This window comes from Bombina bombina, chromosome 2, assembly GCF_027579735.1.
Source record: "Bombina bombina isolate aBomBom1 chromosome 2, aBomBom1.pri, whole genome shotgun sequence".
Taxonomy (NCBI): Eukaryota; Metazoa; Chordata; class Amphibia; order Anura; family Bombinatoridae; genus Bombina; species Bombina bombina.
Window position 1 is genome coordinate 1,206,124,199 of NC_069500.1, and position 21,926 is coordinate 1,206,146,124.

General features: G+C 37.6%; 1 protein-coding gene across 2 annotated transcripts in view; it reads left to right on the forward strand.

Moving 5' to 3' along the window:
• MSR1 (macrophage scavenger receptor 1) overlaps positions 1 to 21,926 on the forward strand; it is a 126,796-nt gene that overhangs the window by 21,874 nt on the left and 82,996 nt on the right. For both annotated transcript variants that reach the window (XM_053700855.1, XM_053700856.1), the window contains 3 exons: positions 2,754 to 3,100; positions 7,160 to 7,346; positions 13,339 to 13,419. In XM_053700855.1, the coding sequence (XP_053556830.1) occupies positions 2,754 to 3,100; positions 7,160 to 7,346; positions 13,339 to 13,419 (615 nt within the window). The remainder of the gene's footprint in view (positions 1 to 2,753; positions 3,101 to 7,159; positions 7,347 to 13,338; positions 13,420 to 21,926) is intronic.

The window sequence follows — 21,926 nt, forward strand, 5'->3', positions numbered from 1 at the left end:
CTAAAATAGCTACAATGTAACTATTAGTTATATTGTAGCTATATTAGGGTTTATTTTATAGGTAAGTATTTAGTTTTAAATAGGAATAATTTATTTAATGTTATTAAATTTAGTTTGTTTAATTTAAATTATATTTAAGTTAGGGGGGTGTTAGGGTTAGGTTTAGGGGTTAATAACTTTATTATAGTAGCAGCGACATTGGGGGCGGCAGATTAGGGGTTAATAATTGTAGGTAGGTGGCGGCGACGTTGAGGGGGCAGATTAGGGGGTAATAAATATAATATAGGTGTCGGCGATATTAGGGGCAGCAGATTAGGGGTTCATAGATATAATGTAGGTGGCGGCGATGTCTGGTCGGCAGATTAGGGGTTAAAAAAATTTATTATAGGTTTTGCGATGTGGGGGGGCCTCGGTTTAGGGGTTCATAGGTAGTTTATGGGTGTTAGTGTACTTTATAGCACAGTAGTTAAGAGCTTTATGTTCCGGCGTTAGCCCATAAAACTCTTAACTACTGACATTTTTTTGCGATTGGAGTCTTGTCGGTAGAGGCTCTACCGCTCACTTCTTCCAAGACTCATAATACCAGCGTTAGGCAAATCCCATAGAAAAGATAGGATACGCAATTGACGTAAAGGGATTTGCGGTAGCCTCGAGTCGCGGAAAGAAAGTGAGCGATAGACCCTTTCCTGCCTGACTCGTAATACCAGCGGGCGTTAAAAAGCAGCGTTAGGACCCCTTAACGCTGCTTTTTAACCCTAACGCAGAACTCGTAATCTAGCCGTTAGTTAATGATAGGAATATTTATTTAGATTTATTTAAATTATATTTAAGTTAGTGGGTGTTAGGTTTAGGGTTAGACTTAGGTTTAGGGGTTAATAACTTTAATATAGTGGCGGCAACGTTGGGGGCGGCAGATTAGGGGTTAATAAATGTAGGTAGGTGGTGGCGATGTTAGGACCGGCAGATTAGGGATTATTAATATTTAACTAATGTTTGCGAGGCGGGAGTGCGGCGGTTTAGGGGTTAATATGTTTATTATAGTGGCGGCGACATTGGGGGCGGCAGATTAGGGGTAAAAAAGTGTAGGTAGGTGGCGGCGACATTGGGGGCGGCAGATTAGGGGTTAATAAATATAAAGTAGGTGGTGGCGGTGTTAGGGGCAGCAGATTAGGGGTTCATAACTCTAATGTAGGTGGCGGCGGTGTCTGGAGCGGCAGATTAGGGTTTAATAATATAATGTAGGTGTCGGCGATGTCGGGGCGGCAGATTAGGGGTTAATAAGTGTAAGATTAGGGGTGTTTAGACTCGGGGTTTATGTTAGGGTGTTAGGTGTAATAGGAATCAATGGGGCTGCGTTACTGAGTTTTACGCTGCTTTTTTGCAGGTGTTAGACTTTTTCTCAGCTGGCTCTCACCGTTGATTCCTATGAGGAAATCATGCACGAGCACGTACGACCAGCTCACCGCTGACTTAAGCAGCGCTGGTATTGGAGTGTGGTAATGAGCAAAATTTTGCTCTACGCTTACTTCTTGTCTTTTAACGACGGGTTTCTGAAAACTCATAATACCAGCGCTGCTGGTAAGTGAGCAGTGAGACAAAACTGCTCGTTAGCACCGCATAGCCTCTAACGCAAAACTCGTAATCTAGGTGTTTGTATGGTATTTAGAAAAAAAACAGTTGCTTATGGAGTTCCCTTTAACCATGTAATAGGAAACCTAAAATAAAACCTGTGGAATATCTTAATACTATAAAATGCTGTGACTAAAACTATACACTCACAGGATACCCGGGATATGAATATTCCTTACTAAACATGTTTAAAAATGTATAAAGAAAGTGCATATAAAAGTCCAAAATATTAAAGGGACACTGAACCCAATTTTTTTCTTACATGATTCAGATAGAGCATGAAATTTTAAGCAACTTTCTAATTTACTCCTTGGTTTTCTTGGTTCTCTTGCTATCTTTATTTTAAAAGCAGGACTGTAAATCTTAGCAGCCAGTCCATTTTAGGTTCAGCACCATGGATAGCGCTTGCTTATTGGAGGCTTACATTTACCCACCAATAAGGAAGCATAACCCAGGTTCTCAAAAAAAAATGGGCCGGCTCCTATGCATCACATTCCTGCTTTTCAAATAAAGATAGCAAGAGAACGAAGAAAAATTGATAATAGGAGTAAATTAGAAAGTTGCTTAAAATTGCATGATCTATCTGAATCAGGAAAGAAAAAAAATGGGTTCAATGTCCCTTTAAACAAAACCAGGTTACTACCCTATATAAAACTTTGCATATCGCCCCCACCCAAGTCCATTTTCAAAAATTTGCGGAATGACAATGGGAGACAGACCACTTTTGAATACACCAAATTTGCTTTGCAGGTTAAACATTTCTCATAAAATGACAAATGGTAATTACTGCTGTTGTGTACAACATAAGAGGCTCACAAGAAAAATTAGAAAATGATTAGTATTTTGAAAGTGTTCTCAGATTTACAATCATAATAAATCATAACTAATACTGGGGTCACAATAATTTGGAAACACTAATTAAATTATTTTTCTACACAAATACCCATATTTTACTCGACAATTTTAAGCGAAAATCAATAGATACATTTTTTTCTAGAGAAATATGATTGACCACATTACATGTGTAACATTGTAATTTTAGACTAAACATGTCATTGTATTTTTGACCATTGCATATGCTGAATACTTTTTTTGTTAATAAAGATAAAATTTTATTTTTGCAGTTAGGACTCGTACATGTGATATTGACACACAGAAGACAAACTGTGACAAGAGCCAAGAAGAAGGAAATAATGAGGAACTAGCCATGTTCCATGACTATTCAAATATTTTGAATCAATTTGCACAAAATCTATCTGATTTAAAATATGAAGTTTATGTAAACTCTGAGAATTTGCAGCAGTTAAGTGGAAAAATAAAGGCAATACTGAAAGATAAGGAAGATCATGAACTGGAGCTACAAGAAACAGAAAAAAGTATAAAATACATAAATACAAGGTTGGACGACGTTCAGTCTAAAGTTGAAAATATAAATTTAATATATATGGAGAAGTCTGATATGCCTCAGGAGGTAAATGTCACTCATTTACTTTAAGTTTTGTTTGCAGATTATTTTTGAGACTAGTGTCAACTATTAATAACCGGTTGTGCATTCATTACAATATAGGGTATGATTAGTCTCATGTAGCATCTGTTAGTGCTCTAGAAATAAATAGACATGTGCGTTTCGTTTCGTTCCGAATTTAAATTCGGACAAATTTGTCAAATTCAGAGATTCGGATCGATTTGAATTTCCGAATTACCGTAGCACCAAATCTAACGAATAAATCCGAATAAGTTCGGATTTATTCGTAACATTCGGATGGCCATGGACTAATCACAATTACACTAGTATTGTACAGTATATTAGGTTATATCACTCTGCTATGGGTTACACCTAATATTACAGTACATAATACTAATACACAGTTCATCCCACCTAACACATACCAAACTTCCGAATTTACAAATCGAATCCGAACCGAATACATCCGAATTTATTCGAATCCGAATGAATCCAAACAAATCCAAAACGAATGCATTCGAATGTATCCGAATTCGAATCGATCCGAAAACGACATTCGAAAACATCAGAATCGATCCAAAACGAACCGAAACAAATGTTTTCGCCGCGCACAAGTCTAGAAATAAATGATAATAATAATAATAATGTTATATTAAGCCAAATGGCTTAATTAACTGTTATGGGAGGATCTAGCATAATCCATCTGTTACAGCAAAATCTTGTGAGTGGATTCAAGAGACTGAGGGAAAATCTCTGGTAGGGCACGTTAGGAGTGTTTTAAAGGGACAGTATCTTCATATTTCCAACAAAGCATCCAATTTTAAACAACTTTTCAATTTATTTTCATTATGAAATTTGCTCCTTCCTCTTGGTATTCTTTGTTGAAGTATAAATCTAGAAGCAGCAATGCACTACTGGAAGTTAGCCGAGCACATCTGGTGAGGCAATGACAAGAGGCAATTAGCATCTAGCTCCCAGTAGTGCATTGCTGCTCCTAGGTTTACACTTTAACAAAGCATACCAAGACAACAAAGCAAATTTGACAATAGAAGTAAATTGGAAAATTGCTTAAAATTGCAAGCTCTGATGGAATCATGAAAATGTCATTTCATGCCGTTTTACATACCTGATAAACTGCATGTCATATTGTGGGTTGCTCAGCAATGCATTTTGCTCTTGAAGCTATATTATGATATCCTGTGTATGGTAATAATTTGAATACAAGACAACAGCTTGAAACTGAAGTATACTTATTTGAATTATCGCCACACTTGTTTGGTAAAAGGGACTTTCAGATATGTTTACAATTAAATTAAATTGATTATTTTCTGACTTAAAGGGACACTCAGGTTAAATTAAATTTTCATGATTCAGATACAGCATGTAATTTTAAACAACTTTCCAATTAACTTCCATTAAAAAAATGTGCACAGTCTTTTATATTGACAATTTTTGAGTCACCAGATCCTACTGAGCATGTGCAAGAATTCACAGACTATACGTATATGCATTTGTGATTGGCTGATTGCTATCACATGGTACAGGGGGAGTGGAAATATACATAACTTTGAAATTTGTTATATAAAAATCTACTGCTCATTTAAAGTTCAGACTAAGTGCTATTGCATTGTCTTGTTATCTTGCATTTGTTGATTAAGCAAATCTAATGTGTTGACTAGTCCTTTAAGTATTAAAAAATTGTACATCTTCCTACCTTTTAGCACTAACAGTTAACCAAACCTAAAAAAAACTGCTTGACAATCTTTATTAAAGTTGTTAGGCAGATTTTATTGGATTTTTAGCAGTGGTTTGTATACTGTGTTTTTGTGTGTATTATGGTTGTATAGGCTATGGTTTTTTTTACTTGCCCTTATATACTACAAAAAAAGTAGGTTCTCATTGCTCTCCGGGCTGTCAAACAGCTACTGAGTACTTCGTTTAAAACTGCTTCTATTGAACATGATCCAAAAATATCAAAATAAGGGACTTAAAGGGACATTCGGGTAAAAATATAAATGCACATGGATGAATAACATCTTTGAATAGAAACTTATTTGCAATATACAAGTATTGGCAACAATGCTTCTAGTAAAAGTAGTCACTGTTTTAGTGTTAACATTTACCTGTGCACTTGCATGTGAAACATAGCTAGATATTCTCAGTGCACCAGCATTTTAAATACTGCAGCTGATCAGAGCATCAGTGGGGCTTGTGTCATGTCAGCAATTAACTAATCGAGTCATTACTAGATGGTACAAGCACCTTAGGCTCTACAAAGCAAGTGCTGTGTTTAAAATGCTGGTGCACGGTGCATACTTAAATACACTTTTGAAACAGCTATAGCTTTTATTAGAAGCATTTTTGCTAATACATGTATATTAAATTGTATGTAACTGTAAATTGCTTCTATTCAGAACTGAAATGCATCCATGTAGATTTTAATTTTGGCTGTATTGTCCCTTTACATATTTTTATATGTCAGCACCATTCATTTAACCACCCTAATGAAATACAATGAAAAGCAATGCAAGTACATATCATCAGTAAATTGTGATATTCCAAACATAACATTTAATATCAGTGACTGAAACAAACAACTCTTTAAATAAATTGAGTTTTGAGTTGTGGCATTTAACTTTAACATTAACCTATTTAATAACCATCTTTGCTAACACAATTTTAAACTAGATTTTTAAATTATGTTTTTAATATTTCCACTTGTAGGGTACGTTTTTATTATTTGAAATGCTGTTTAAAATATTGCCCTCTCTTCTGCTTTGTGAAAACAAAGAGATTTGCAAAATTGTTGAAACAAACACATTTTTTTCTTTAAAACATGTAAGTAATGAAATAAAGGGGAAATCCCCTCTGAATTCTTAGTGAAAAGTTCATCTCCATTAGAACCTGACATTAAAGGGACAGTCAAAACCAGAATTTTTGTTGTTTTAAAAGATAGATAAATTAAAGGGACAGTCAAGTCCAAAAATAACTTTCATGTTTCAAATAGGGCATGCAATTTTAAACAACTTTCCAATTTACTTTTTTCACCAATTTTGCTTTGTTCTCTTGGTATTCTTAGTTGAAAGCTAAACCTAGGAGGTTCATATGGTAATTTCTGAGACCTTGAAGGCCGCCTCTAATCAAAATGCATTTTGATAGTTTTTCACCACTAGAGGGCATTAGTTCACGTTTTTCATATAGATAACATTGAGCTCATGCACATGAATTTACCATGGAGACAGCTCTGATTGGCTAAAATGCAAGTCTGTCAAAAGAACTGAAATAAGGATGCAGTCTGCTCAGGCTTAGATACAAGGTAATTACAGAGGTAAAACGTGTATAATTATAACTGTGTTGGTTATGCAAAACTGGGGAATTGGTAATTAAAGGATTATCTATCTTATAAAACAACACAAATTCTGGTGTTGACTGTACCTTTAATTACCCATTCCTTAGTTTTGCATAACCAACACAGTTATAATAATACATGTCTTTCCTCTGTGATTACCTTGTATCTAAGCCTCTGCAGACTGCCCCCTTATTTCACTTCTTTTGATAGACTTACAATTTAGCCAATCAATGCTCACTCCTCTGTAAATTCACGTGCATGAGCACAATGTTATCTATATGACACACATGAGCTAACTCCCTCTAGTGGTGAAAAACTGTCAAATGCAGAGGTGGCCTTCAAAGTCTAAGAAATTAGCATATGAACCTCCTAGGTTTAGCTTTCAGCTAAGAAAACCAAGAGAACAACTAAAAATTGGTGATAAAGTAAATTGGAAAGTTGTTTAAAATTGCATGCCCTATTTTAATCATAAAAGGTTTTTTTGGGACTTGAGTGTCCCTTTAAATTATCTGTGCTAAATATAATCAATGTCATTATGAAATTAATTTAAAATATGATATTGCATGCTTTTGTTGTCATACATAACTTTCAGCATTATTCAAGCATTATATATATTTATGTGTGCTGGAAACATACTAGGAATAGAACTTTTTTGTGGTTCTTACATTTTTTTTAAATATCATTATGTTTTCTACCCTTTTTTTTTTTTTTTATAGGAACTTACACAATTGAAGACAGGCTTCTACAATACATCAACAGAAATTGCTATCGTCAGAGAACAATGTACTACTCTGGAAAAGGAAATGAAAGAAGAAGTGGACACACTGAACAGAATCACAAATGACCTTAAGTTAAAAGATTGGGAACATTCATTAACCTTGCAAAATATAACTTTTTTTCAAGGTAATGTATATAAAAGTATTGTAAGGCAATCTTGTTAGTTGATATATAATAAAAAATGGACACTCAAACCAATATTTGTAGTATAAATTCTGTATTTTCCACTGGTGCAAAATATGAAACTATTTAGATATGATAAGGAATATTTTCAGTGGCGACTCTAGGAACAATATATAGGGGGGGCACATAAGATACCACAGTCAAAACTGGGGGGGCACTGATAATTTTCACCACTTAATCATACCACTGAAAAAACACACACACCCAAATACATACATAGACAGACACACACATATACATACGCTCAAACAGACAGACACATACACACACACACAAATACACACACGCGCATACATACACACATACGTACATACACACATACGTATATACACACAAAGATGACAACAAAACAATTACAACAGTCTATATTTTTTTCATAAGAAGATAAAACACAGATATAAATGGAAAAGGAACGCAAGTATTAAAAATACAACAGTAATGCATCTTATGTCTTCCTTTATAACATAAAATGCATGGACATATATAGAAGATAGACATACATACACACACAGACAACACACACACAGACACATATACATACCTACACACACACAAACATACATACACACACAAACACACACACAGACACATATACATACCTACACACACACAAACATACATAGACACACACACAGACAACACATACACAGACACATATACATACCTACACACACACAAACATACATACACACAAATACATACACAGACACATACACACACAGACACATACATACACATATACATAACTACACACACAAACATACATAAATACACACATACATACACACAGACACACACAAATACATACACACAGACGCACACACACACACAAACATACATACACACAAATATATACATAAATACACACATACATACATACACACACACACACACACACACACAAAGATGATAAAACAATTACAACAGTACACACACATATACATACACAGTTACAGACGCAGACATACATAAGCTTTAGTTATCTAACATTTTCTGCTGAAGACAATTAAGAATAAAGTGTGCATAGAAAACTATAATGAAGACATCTAATAATCAATTGTCCACTTATCTCCCCATTTGTTTGATTTTTCTCAATTTCTTTTACTGCACATTTGATGCACTATATCCTTTTGGAAAGCTGAGTAACTGGAAAAAAACAGATATACACATACAAGAACTGAGAAGCAACTTTACTATTCCACCTTAAGGAGAACAAAAGGGTGAAGGCTGTGATTTAGGATAAGGGGAGGAGGTTGAAGGTGAATTCTGGTGCTAGAGAAAGGAACATCTGCTAGAGAAACAAATTTCCAAGATTTTAAAATAAATGTTGTTTGCCCTGCATTTGCCTGTACATACAGATCACATAAACAAAGCAAAAAAAGTACTACACTTTAAACCCTCACTTCTCTGAGAACTTAACCATAGGCGTCACTACAGGGGGGCTAGGGGGGGCAAACGCCCCTCCAAAATTTTTCTTTGCCCCCCCTGTGGCCCCCCCACCAGCGCCGGCACTTGCATAATCCTAGCTATGTGCCCCAGCAGGGAGGCGCAATCATGCAGCATAAACTGATATTTATGTTATGTAAATATTAGTTTTACTGTTTGAGGTGCTGCAGCACCACTCCAATACCCATGCTGGCTGCTGCTATATTCTAGCCTCCTCTACTTCAGTTCCAGCCAGGTCATGTTCCTACACAGTACAAGGAACATGACCGGAGACTGGAGAGGAAGAGGGAGGAGTCAGACTCAGCACCAGTGTGCAGAACAGATGAGCTACAGAGCGCGGGAAGGAAGAGCACCAGCAGGCAGTGACACTAGCAGCAAAGATGAAGATTTGTGGTAAATGTAAGTCACAGGGTTAATTTATACTGTTTATGGTCACACACAGCCTGCAATGAGGTCAGCCAGCACGGCTGCCCCATTAGCACAACAGCCGTTATTAGAACTTCCTGCACGGGTTGGTTTGCCTCAGTAATAAATTAGGAGCTGCAGAGACACTGGCAGCTGACATTTACACACTGCTCTGAGAACTTAACCCTATACATTTATTAATTTGTGTGCACAGCAAATAGTGTTAAGTTCTCAGAGAAGTGAGGGTTTAAAGTGTAGTACTTTTTTTGCTTTGTTTATGTGATCTGTATGTACAGGCAAATGCAGGGCAAACAACATTTATTTTAAAATCTTGGAAATTTGTTTCTCTAGCAGATGTTCCTTTCTCTAGCACCAGAATTCACCTTCAACCTCCTCCCCTTATCCTAAATCACAGCCTTCACCCTTTTGTTCTCCTTAAGGTGGAATAGTAAAGTTGCTTCTCAGTTCTTGTATGTGTATATCTGTTTTTTTCCAGTTACTCAGCTTTCCAAAATGATATAGTGCATCAAATGTGCAGTAAAAGAAATTGAGAAAAATCAAACAAATGGGGAGATAAGTGGACAATTGATTATTAGATGTCTTCATTATAGTTTTCTATGCACACTTTATTCTTAATTGTCTTCAGCAGAAAAGGTTAGATAACTAAAGCTTATGTATGTCTGCGTCTGTAACTGTGTATGTATATGTGTGTGTACTGTTGTAATTGTTTTATCATCTTTGTGTGTGTGTGTGTGTGTATGTATGTATGTGTGTATTTATGTATATATTTGTGTGTATGTATGTTTGTGTGTGTGTGTGCGTCTGTGTGTATGTATTTGTGTGTGTCTGTGTGTATGTATGTGTGTATTTATGTATGTTTGTGTGTGTAGTTATGTATATGTGTATGTATGTGTCTGTGTGTGTATGTGTCTGTGTATGTATTTGTGTGTATGTATGTTTGTGTGTGTGTAGGTATGTATATGTGTCTGTGTGTGTGTTTGTGTGTGTATGTATGTTTGTGTGTGTGTAGGTATGTATATGTGTCTGTGTGTGTGTTGTCTGTGTGTGTATGTATGTCTATCTTCTATATATGTCCATGCATTTTATGTTATAAAGGAAGACATAAGATGCATTACTGCTGTATTTTTAATACTTGCGTTCCTTTTCCATTTATATCTGTGTTTTATCTTCTTATGAAAAAAATATAGACTGTTGTAATTGTTTTGTTGTCATCTTTGTGTGTATATACGTATGTGTGTATGTACGTATGTGTGTATGTATGCGCGTGTGTGTATTTGTGTGTGTGTGTATGTGTCTGTCTGTGTGAGCGTATGTATATGTGTGTGTCTGTCTATGTATGTATTTGGGTGTGTGTGTTTTTTCAGTGGTATGATTAAGTGGTGAAAATTATCAGTGCCCCCCCAGTTTTGACTGTGGTATCTTATGTGCCCCCCCTATATATTGTTCCTAGAGTCGCCACTGAACTTAACACTATTTGCTGTGCACACAAATTAATAAATGTATAGGGTTAAGTTCTCAGAGCAGTGTGTAAATGTCAGCTGCCAGTGTCTCTGCAGCTCCTAATTTATTACTGAGGCAAACCAACCCGTGCAGGAAGTTCTAATAACGGCTGTTGTGCTAATGGGGCAGCCGTGCTGGCTGACCTCATTGCAGGCTGTGTGTGACCATAAACAGTATAAATTAACCCTGTGACTTACATTTACCACAAATCTTCATCTTTGCTGCTAGTGTCACTGCCTGCTGGTGCTCTTCCTTCCCGCGCTCTGTAGCTCATCTGTTCTGCACACTGGTGCTGAGTCTGACTCCTCCCTCTTCCTCTCCAGTCTCCGGTCATGTTCCTTGTACTGTGTAGGAACATGACCTGGCTGGAACTGAAGTAGAGGAGGCTAGAATATAGCAGCAGCCAGCATGGGTATTGGAGTGGTGCTGCAGCACCTCAAACAGTAAAACTAATATTTACATAACATAAATATCAGTTTATGCTGCATGATTGCGCCTCCCTGCTGGGGCACATAGCTAGGATTATGCAAGTGCCGGCGCTGGTGGGGGGGCCACAGGGGGGGCAAAGAAAAATTTTGGAGGGGCGTTTGCCCCCCCTAGCCCCCCTGTAGTGACGCCTATGAATATTTTATAACATTTACTACAGTAATGTAATTTAGTTTTTTTTTATACCTCATTGCATTTACAAAAAAAAAGGATACTTTTTTCTGTGAGGTATCCACACAAATTATACCTCAATTTTTCAACATTTAAAAAAAAAAAAAAAAAAAATAACTTTATTTTCAAGAGATATCATAATACGGGAAATTGCCACCATATGAAATTGTTTGTTTGTTTTTTGTTTTATTTTTGTGTCTAGGATGTACATAGTAAATAGCAGCACGAGAGTATTTTTTTTTTTTATAAATATCACAAAGCCACGTCAATGCAACAGCAATATTTAGGATTTAATACCTATATTGTTCAATTAAATTGAACAATTAAAAATCAGAAGAAAACATTTATTTTAATCACTATGCAGTATTGCGCAATTTATACAGAAAATGAATAGGTATAAAATATCTAACCATACAAATATTACATACATTTAAAATTGCAAGAAATTCTGATTTCCCAGAGAGGTGGCTTATTTAACCTATTTTAACAATATGGGCTCCATGTACTAAGAGACGGGCGGACAGCTTCTCAACTTGCAAAGTTGTCCGCCCGCCTTCGCTACATACTGGCAGCGGATCTGTTTGTCAGCTGGCCCGTATGTATCATTACACACTCATTGCAGTGTGTAATGCCCGCCCCGCGCAACTGAAGGGGCTGTCAATCACTGAGAGCGAGCAAGCTCTCAGTGACTTTCCCTCAACATCTCAGAGGTGGCGAGGGGTGTAAGACGCAGGACCGCTGCTTCATACATTGAGGGAAGCAGGCTCACATATGCAAACCTGCACTGCATTGGCTCCGGAGCAGCTCTCGTGGCTTCGTACATGGAGCCCTTTATGTCTGTTCCTACTCCTGCCCAAGCTCACTCAGCATAGAAAAAGTATTAAAAAAATACATGGTTTTATGGTTCTACCAAAAGCAATCTAATATTTATTTTAAAAAATGATCACACATTTTTACATTTACCCGCTTCTCTCATTTATATTGATTCCTGAAAAGTTTTATTTGTTCAGAGAAGCATGAATCTATGAGCCATAACATCAACAACACAAAAAATATTTGGCTAGAAGTTCCGGCCAGGTTATCATTCTTACTATTGTGGTCATAGCTATAAGTACATCAAACATCTTATTTGAATTGTGTGGTATAATTATATAAACCTATGCTGAGGGGGTAATAAACACCTCAATAACAAAAGCCCTGTAAACCCAAAATAGAATCCTTAGAGGTATTTGTCATTGTTATGTTAATTACCTGACAGTGGGAGGACACAGTACTGCTCATTTAAAAACATAAGGGGTCTCAAGTTTGGAGTTTTGGAGGGGGTCATAAGGGATAACCCACACCCCTGATGTTGTTCCATAATCTTATGGTCCTGTCAGGCAATCACTATTAATTATTATTATTATCATTTATTTGTATAGCGCTATAAAATTCCCGTAGAACTGGACAAAATTCCATAGCGATGTGGTCAGCAGATAGCCACCTGGGCATGTGGTTTCTCCTTTGTAAGAGAGTTCTCTCCTCTCTAAAAAGTAACTTTTATCTTTTCTAGTGGATATTTTGGGTAGCTAGTATCCCTTTTATAAACCAGAGGACTGTAAAAGTCACCTAGTATATTTATATGGCAATCACCTGTTATTTAAAGGAGCATGAGACCCCTTATTTGATAATGTGTAATCCCCTCTTTCAATTGAGGGGTATTGTGTGTATGTGTGTTGTGTGCTGTCATAAGGGGATAGAGGCTCCTTTGGGGACACTACCTCCCCATACAGTCAATGCATTAGGTAGGTGATTGACAAATGTATTTCATTCACCTACTAATGACAGCGGTATGAGACCCCACACTGTAAATAGGGGGTTTCCCTCTTAGAAATAAATAACATTTATTTTTTATCAACATATACAGGACCTCCTGGACCAAAGGGTGATAAAGGAGAGATAGGTATGAGGGGAGAACCTGGTTTACAAGGACTTCAAGGATTAAGAGGTAAAACAAGTAAAACGTTTAATATTATGTAATTTATAAAAAAATATCTTTAGCATTGCCTACCAACACATTCCAGGTCTTTATAAAACATCAATCACATTGCTATTCATGGATATTCTTTAAAGGGACACTAAATACTATTTAACGTGATATAATTGAAAAATAGGTACAAAAATAGAAATTCATAACATTATTTTATTAACAGAATTGATTCTCATTCATACCTTTAAAAACACCTAAACTCTGCAGAGTTAGAGGCATATTGGAGAATATGAGGCCTATTTATGAAATGTCTGTCGGACCTGCGGCTCAGGTCCGTCAGACATCGCTGAATGTGGAGAGCAATACGCTCTCCGTATTCAGCATTGCACCAGCAGCTCTTGTGAGCTGCTGGTGCAATACCTCCCCCTGCAGACTCGCGGCCAATCGGCCACCAGCAGGGGGTGTCAATCAACCCGATCGTACTCGATCTGGTTGAATTCCGGCGATTCCTGTCTGCCTCATCAGAGCAGGCAGATAGGATTATGGAGCAGCGGTCTTATGCTTCATAACTGGTGTTTCTGGCGAGCCTGCAGGCTCGCCAGAAACACGGGCCCTCAAGCTCCGTACGGAGCTTGATAGATAGGCCCCTATGTGTGAATATCACTCTTCACATAAGGTTAAATGGTTGATAATTTTGTGTGACAGTAAGTTATGTAAAATGTGATAGTACACTGGTAGAAAAAAAAGGTGAAGTTTAAAGGGACAGTCAACACCAGAATTTTTGTTGTTTTAAAAGATAGATAATCCCTTAATTACCAATTCCCCAGTTTTGAATAACCAACACAGTTATAATTATACACGTTTTACCTCTGTAATTACCTTGTATCTAAGCCTAAGCAGACTGCCCCCTTATTTCAGTTCTTTTGACAGACTTGCATTTAAGCCAATCAGACCTGTCTCCATGGTAAATTCACATGCATGAGCTCAATGCGTTCTATATGAAAAACATGAACTAATGTCCTCTAGTGGTGAAAAACTATCAAAATGCATTTAGATTAGAGGCGGCCTTCAAGGTCTCAGAAATTAGCATATGAACCTCCTAGGTTTAGCTTTCAACTAAGAATACCAAGAGAACAAAGCAAAATTGGTGATAAAAGTAAATTGGAAAGTTGTTTAACCCCTTAACGACCGACGACGTATGCCATATGTCCTCAGAAAAAAAGCACTTAACGACCGAGGACGTATGGCATACGTCGTCGGTTTAACAGAGCACTGGAAGTGATCGAAATCGCTTCCAGCTGCTCTAACAGTATTGCAGGCTTGCCTTGAGGTCTAGGCATCCTGCAATACTGTTCCCGAGTGCCGGGACCGGATTGATCACTCCCCCACGAGTGATCACTTCCGGTTTCGCTCCACGTGGAGCCCGGCAGTGTTTCAGAGCATCGGAAGCGATCGGACACGCTTCCGATGCTCTGCTTGTGTGCTAAGTGCCTCGGTGGGTCGAGGCACTTAGTTAGTTGTAAAATAAAAGGAAAAAAGGAAAAAAAAAAACGATTAAAATAAAAAAAAGCCCTAAATAGCCCCCCCCTCCCCCTTCCCTAGGCATCCAAGATGGCGATGCCCAGTGCATCATGGGGCCTCTGGGGGTGTCCCTAGCCTGCATCATCATAGGGGCAAGCTAGGGTCACCCAATCTGAGCCTCCCACCCTAAAAAAATAATAATAATAAAATACCCCATTTGTCTGATCATGTCAATATTTGTAAATATTGACTATGATCAGTGTGGATCTCCCTCCCTCTCCTCACTTGCCATTTTGTTGGAGAGAGAGAGAGACCTGTATTTAGCAGAGAGAGAGATTTATTTATTTTATTTGTTAAAAAATATAGAACCAAAGGCTCTTTTCAGAGCCATTAACCCCTAGCTTGCCAGTGATCACTATATATCACTGGCAGTAGCATAGGTGCACTTTTTTTTTGCTGCATTTTGCTGTCTGTGCATTTTTTTAGGGGTTAATTTTGTTGTTGTAATTTTTTAAAAACCCAAAGGCTCTTTTCAGAAACATTTGTTAATTTAATTAAATTTTCAGAGCCATTAACCCCTAGCTTGCCAGTGATCACTATATATCACTGGCAGTAGCATAGGTGCACTTTTTTTTGCTGCATTTTGCTGTCTGTTCATTTTTTTAGGGGTTAATTTTGTTGTTGTAATTTTTTAAAAACCCAAAGGCTCTTTTCAGAAACATTTAGTTAATTTAATTTAATTTTCAGAGCCATTAACCCCTAGCTTGTCAGTGATTGCTATAAATCACTGGCAGTTGCATAGCTGTACTTTTTTGCTGTCTGTGCATTTTTTTAGGGGTTAATTTTGTTGTTGTAATTTTTTAAAAACCCAAAGGCTCTTTTCAGAAACATTTAGTTAATTTAATTTAATTTTCAGAGCCATTAACCCCTAGCTTGCCAGTGATCGCTATAAATCACTGGCAGTAGCATAGCTGTACTTTTTTGCTAGTTAATTTAGTTAATTAATTTAGTTAATTTAATTTAATTTTCAGAGCCATTAACCCCTAGCTTGCCAGTGATCGCTATAAATCACTGGCAGTTGCATAGCTGTACTTTTTTGCTGTCTGTGCATTTTTTAGGGGTTAATTTTGTTGTTGTAATTTTTTAAAAACCCAAAGGCTCTTTTCAGAAACATTTAGTTAATTTAATTTAATTTTCAGAGCCATTAACCCCTAGCTTGCCAGTGATCGCTATAAATCACTGGCAGTAGCATAGCTGTACTTTTTTGCTAGTTAATTTAGTTAATTAATTTAGTTAATTTAATTTAATTTTCAGAGCCATTAACCCCTAGCTTGCCAGTGATCGCTATAAATCACTGGCAATTGCATAGCTGTACTTTTTTGCTGTCTGTGCATTTTTTTAGGGGTTAATTTTGTTGTTGTAATTTTTTAAAAACCCAAAGGCTCTTTTCAGAAACATTTAGTTAATTTAATTTAATTTTCAGAGCCATTAACCACTAGCTTGCCAGTGATCGCTATAAATCACTGGCAGTAGCATAGCTGTACTTTTTTGCTAGTTAATTTAGTCAATTAATTTTGTTAATTTATTTTTTTTAGTAATTGTTTTCTGTGACAGATACAATAATGTCACAGAAAAGATATAGTGCTGAGGAGGCGTATGCCATCCTTGCGTCAGAGTCAGATGCCTCTATTTCTGACTCAGACCCCAATTTTGACCCTGCCATGTGCTCAGATACATCACTAGATGCAGTCTCAACTGATAGTGATGTATCTGTGGCTGCTAGCCCCCCTGCCAGCCCCCCTGCTACCCCCCTGCCAGCCCCCCTGCTAGCCCCCCTGCCAGAAGGAGGCGTGTTGCTGCCATTGCTGCTGAAGAGTGGGTAACGCCTCATCTCCATAGGCCAGATATCCCACCCTTCACAGCAAATGCTGGCATAAATATAGATGTGGCAGGTTTTAGCCCCCAGCAGTTTCTGGAAGTGTTTCTGGGCGATGATATATTGGGGAACATTGTCGCCCAAACTAATTTATATGCCCATCAGTTCCGTGCTGCAAAGCCTGGAACATATTTGGCAAAGCAGCAATGGGCCCCCATCAATGTGCCAGAATTCCAAAAATTCTGGGCATTGACTATGCTGATGGGCATCATAAAGAAACCCTCCATTCGCTCCTACTGGAGTAGTAGCCCCATCTGCTCTACCCCCATTTTCTCCCAGACTATGTCGAGGAAGAGGTATGAAATGATTCTGCATTTCATGCACTTCAGCGACAACAGCCTGTGCCCCCCTAGGGAGCATCCCCAATTTGACAGGCTGTATAAAATCCACCCCCTGATAACCCACTTTTCTGCCAGGTTTGCAGAGGCTTATACACCTGGAAGGAATATATGCGTTGATGAATCCCTAATGAAGTATAAGGGAAGGCTGGGATTCAAGCAGTACATTCCTTCCAAACGCTCCAGATATGGGGTAAAGGTGTATAAGCTCTGTGACAGCGAGACTGGGTATACTCAGGCCTTCCGGGTGTATGAGGGAAAGGATAGCCACCTTGACCCTCCAGGTTGCCCAGAACATATGGGAACCACTGGCAAGATTGTCTGGGACCTGATATTACCCCTAATGAACAAAGGGTATCACTTGTACTTAGACAATTTTTATACAAGTGTCCTTTTGTTCAAGCTACTGTATTGCTTTGATACAGTAGCTTGCGGTACAATTAAAAAGAACCGCGCAGGTTTCCCAGGACAACTTGTACGCACCCAGCTACGAAGGGGGGAGACCTCAGCTCTGCGCCAAGAGGAGCTGTTGGCACTTAAGTACAGAGACAAGAAGGATGTATACCTTCTTACCACCATCCACACAGAGAGGACGGTGGCGGTTTCTGTACGTGGCAGAGCTGAGATCATAAGGAAGCCAGTGTGCATCAAGTCTTATAACCGGCATATGGGTGGGGTTGATTTGGCTGATCAGCTGCTGCAGCCCTACCTAATTATGCGGAAGACAAGGGCCTGGTACAAAAAGGTTGCAATTTATCTAATGCAGATTGCAACCCACAACACTTTTTTGTTGTTCAAAAAAGCAAACCCCAGAGTTAAAAAAACTTTTTTACAGTTTCAGCTCCAGATTATTACTGGGATTTTGTACCATGATGCACCTGCTCCCCGGGCGGTGATGGGAGAGAGCAGAGTTGGGGCTACTCATTTTATTTTTAAAATCCCCCCTACTGCCGCAAAGCAGAAACCACAAAAAAAATGCAGAGTCTGTACCAAGAGGGGGAAGAGAAGGGACACCATATATCACTGTCCTGATTGCCCTGGACAGCCTGCACTCTGCATTGGGGACTGCTTCAAGCGGTACCATACAATGGTCAATTTTAAAAAAATAAATACATTTGGTATTATATATATATATATATATATTTTTTTTTTGGTTATGTTTACTGTTAGATGGGTTTTTGTTTTTTTTACTTTTACTGTGCCAGATTTTTACATTTCACTACTCTATTTTTTTCTAAAATTGGGCCTGTTATTTTTTTTTTAACCAAAACCCCTGTCAAACCTATGCATGGGGGACATAGGTGTTCTCAGGGTGCCTTGCAAAAAACAACCTGAAGTATGTTTTTGTAATAACTTACAACAGTCTCTCCTAAATCATAGTCAAAAAGCAATATGTCTGTAAAAATGAAAATTGAAAAATTACCACCATACACTTTCTCCAATTTTTTGGGCTAAAACGGTTGCTTCAAAGGCATCAAAGCACACCATATACAATACCTTGGGGTGTCAAAATTTAAAAAATATACACTTTCATGGCAATAAATAAAAGTGGGGTATGCGATAGGCCACAAACTAAAGATAGGCCTATCAGAAGAAATACTCTCATTGTTAATAACTAAAATCACAAGTCATAAATGTGTAACATAACCTTCCCAAAATCCTGGCAAACCTATGCATGGGGGGCATAGGTGTACTCAGGGTGCCTTGCAGAAAACAACCTGAAGTATTCTTTTGCAATAACTTACAACAGTCTCTCCTAAATCATAGTTAAAAAACAATGTGTCTGTAAAAATGAAAATTGAAAAATAACCACCATACACTTTCTCCAATTTTTTGGGCTAAAACGGTTGCTTCAAAGGCATCAAAGCACACCATATACAATACCTTGGGGTGTCAACATTTAAAAAATATACACTTTCATGGCAATAAATAAAAGTGGGGTATGCAATAGGCCACAAACTAAAGATAGGCCTATCAGAAGAAATACTCTCACTTAATAACTAAAATCACAAGTCATAAAATTGTAACATAACCTTCCCAAAATCCTGGCAAACCTATGCATGGGGAGCATAGGTGTACTCAGGGTGCCTTGCAGAAAACAACCTGAAGTATTCTTTTGCAATAACTTACAACAGTCTCTCCTAAATCATAGTCAAAATGCAATGTGTCTGTAAAAATGAAAATTGAAAAATAACCACCATACACTTTCTCCAATTTTTGGGCTAAAACGGTTGCTTCAAAGGCATCAAAGCACACCATATACAATACCTTGGGGTGTCAACATTTAAAAAATATACACTTTCATGGCAATAAATAAAAGTGGGGTATGCAATAGGCCACAAACTAAAGATAGGCCTATCAGAAGAAATACTCTCATTGTTAATAACTAAAATCACAAGTCATAAAATTGTAACATAACCTTCCCAAAATCCTGGCAAACCTATGCATGGGGGGCATAGGTGTACTCAGGGTGCCTTGCAGAAAACAACCTGAAGTATTCTTTTGCAATAACTTACAACAGTCTCTCCTAAATCATAGTCAAAAAGCAATGTGTCTGTAAAAATGAAAATTGAAAAATAACCACCATACACTTTCTCCAATTTTTTGGGCTAAAACGGTTGCTTCAAAGGCATCAAAGCACACCATATACAATACCTTGGGGTGTCAAATTTTCAAATATATGCACATTCATGGAAAACAAATAAATTGGGGTATGTTAAAAGACCCCCCAAAAAGACGGTAGGCAAAGAAAATATGTTAAATGTGAAAAAAAATCACAAACACATGTCAGACATTTGGCATTGCACCCCCCAAACCTATGCATAGGTGGTATCACTGAACTCAGGAGATGTTGGTGACCACATATTGGTGTCTTCTTTGGTAGTAACACATAACAGGAGCTGTGAATCCATGTCTAAAGTACAATGTATGTGAACAATAACACAAAAATATGAATGCCCAATAGTTTGACAAAGACTAGTGGTTAAATTAGTGCATGGAAAGTGTTAAAATACCTGCATTTGAAATACCCTAGGAAGTCTACTTTTCAAAAATATATGGTTTGATTGAGGTAAATTACATTGGCCGGCTTCAGAAATGTCTTAAATAGGACATGGGTGCATGGGATGTGAAAATTCAAAGTGGAAAAAATGGAATGGGCTTCCTAAAAATAAGGCCTTTTAGCCCCCAGAGAACCCAACACACCTATACATGGGTGGTATCACTGTACTCAGGAGAGGTTGTTAAACACATATTGAGGTGTTTTTTTGGCAGTAACACATAACAGGAACTGAAAATCCATGCCTAAAGTACAATGTGTGTGAAAAATAACACAAAAAAATGACTACACAAAAGTTTGACAAAGACTGGTGGTTGAATTAGTGCATGGAAAGTGTTAAAATATCAGCATTTGAAAATCCCTAGGGTGTCTACTTTTCTACTTTTCAAAAATATATGGTTTGATGGGGGTAAATTCCATTGGCCAGCTTCAGAAATGTCCCAAATAGGACATGGGTGCATGATGACCGATGTGAAAATTCAAAGTTGAAAAACTTGAATGCGCTACCTAAAAATAAGGCCATTTAGCCCCCAGAGAACCCAACACACCTATACATAGATGGTATCACTGTACTCAGGAGATGTTGTTGAACACATATTGAGGTGGTTTTTGGCAGTAACACATAACAGGAACTGAAAATCCATGCCTAAAGTACAATGTGTGTGAAAAATAACACAAAAAAATGACTACACAAAAGTTTGACAAAGACTAGTGGTTGAATTAGTGCATGGAAAGTGTTAAAATACCAGCATTTGAAATACCCTAGGGTGTCTACTTTTCAAAAATATATGGTTTGATGGGGTAAATTCCATTGGCCAGCTTCAGAAATGTCCCAAATAGGACATGGGTGCATGATGACCGATGTGAAAATTCCAAGTTGAAAAACTGGAATGCGCTACCTAAAAATAAGGCCATTTAGCCCCCAGAGAACCCGACACACCTATACATAGGTGGTATCACTGTACTTGGGAGATGTTGTTGAACACATATTGAGGTGGTTTTTGGCAGTAACACATAACAGGAACTGAAAATACATGCCTAAAGTACAATGTGTGTGAAAAATAACACAAAAAAATGACTACCCAAAGGTTTGACAAAGACTAGTGGTTGAATTAGTGCATGGAAAGTGTTAAAATACCAGCATTTGAAATACCCTAGGGTGTCTACTTTTCAAAAATATATGGTTTGATGGGGGTAAACTCCATTGGCCAGCTTCAGAAATGTCCCAAATAGGACATGGGTGCATGATGACCAAGGTGAAAATTCCAAGTTGAAAAACTGGAATGTGCTACCTAAAAATAAGGCCATTTAACCCCCAGAGAACCCGACACACCTATACATAGGTGGTATCACTGTACTCAGGAGATGTTGTTGAACACATATTGAGGTGGTTTTTGGCAGTAACACATAACAGGAACTGAAAATCCATGCCTAAAGTACAATGTGTGTGAAAAATAACACAAAAAAATGACTACCCAAAAGTTTGACAAAGACTGGTGGTTGAATTAGTGCATGGAAAGTGTTAAAATATCAGCATTTGAAAAACCCTAGGGTGTCTACTTTTCAAAAATATATGGTTTAATGGAGGTAAATTCCACTGGCCAGCTTCAGAAATGTCCCAAATAGGACATGGGTGCATGATGACCGATGTGAAAATTCCAAGTTGAAAAAC